This window comes from Etheostoma spectabile, chromosome 9 (assembly GCF_008692095.1).
Source record: "Etheostoma spectabile isolate EspeVRDwgs_2016 chromosome 9, UIUC_Espe_1.0, whole genome shotgun sequence".
NCBI classification, from domain to species: Eukaryota; Metazoa; Chordata; class Actinopteri; order Perciformes; family Percidae; genus Etheostoma; species Etheostoma spectabile.
Window position 1 is genome coordinate 22,247,095 of NC_045741.1, and position 832 is coordinate 22,247,926.

Sequence of the window (832 nt, forward strand, 5' to 3'; positions counted from 1 at the left end):
AAAAAGCCCATTCTTGGAATGGACATTGGAAATGGCAATCAAACAGCGGTTAAAACAGTCTCATTACAACAAAAAATTTCAAAATTTCATTTTTTTCTGGGCACTTTAATGCAAATACAGTAAATATAGTATTTTAGAATATAGATAAAATATTTTATTTTATACTTATTATAGGGCTTATGGTGAAAAATGTAAATCATATATTTTGACCTTTATATTTATATACTTGCTTTATGTATTTATCTACCTGTTATACATATCTACCTGTTAGTCTGTGTAATATATAAGTATATACTGTGTGTACATAGAGTGGTAACTGCGTGTGTAACCTCATAACGGGGAGGGCTTTAGGACCATGAAACCAGCAGCTGCAGCTACATTGCAGTGCCTCGGTGCGTTTAAATGAAAATGTCATTATTCCGGCGATGACAGCAACACACCTTTCTACGTCAGGAAGGAGAAAGCTGCACAGTAGCTGGTGTTCTTCCATTTGTGTCGGTGTGAACTCAGTGTGAGCCGTGTGTCTGTGTAAACCTGCTCTGTCCGGAATATTTTGCCGTTTCACCGGATCTGTGGAATGAGTTTTATCACCAACTGGAGACGCAGCGTGAAGAAAAATGAAAGCAAAAAGTGAGTAGAAGGAAAAACTTTGGAAAATCTGTGCAGGTCCTGGTCCTGTCGGTGCATGTCTGTTTTCATAGTGAGAACAACCGTGACAATTGAATCGCACTTTATAAGTATAACGTTATCTTGTCATCAGATTGAGATTGTTGTTGAGGGACACACACACACACACACACACACACACACACACACACACACACACACACAC

General features: G+C 38.3%; 1 protein-coding gene across 1 annotated transcript in view; it reads left to right on the forward strand.

Moving 5' to 3' along the window:
* The first annotated feature begins 424 nt into the window (after positions 1 to 424).
* ttc39a (tetratricopeptide repeat domain 39A) overlaps positions 425 to 832 on the forward strand; it is a 31,389-nt gene continuing 30,981 nt past the window's right edge. The window contains exon 1 of the mRNA XM_032524791.1: positions 425 to 630. Coding sequence (XP_032380682.1) covers positions 578 to 630 — 53 coding nt within the window. The 5' untranslated portion in view covers positions 425 to 577. The remainder of the gene's footprint in view (positions 631 to 832) is intronic.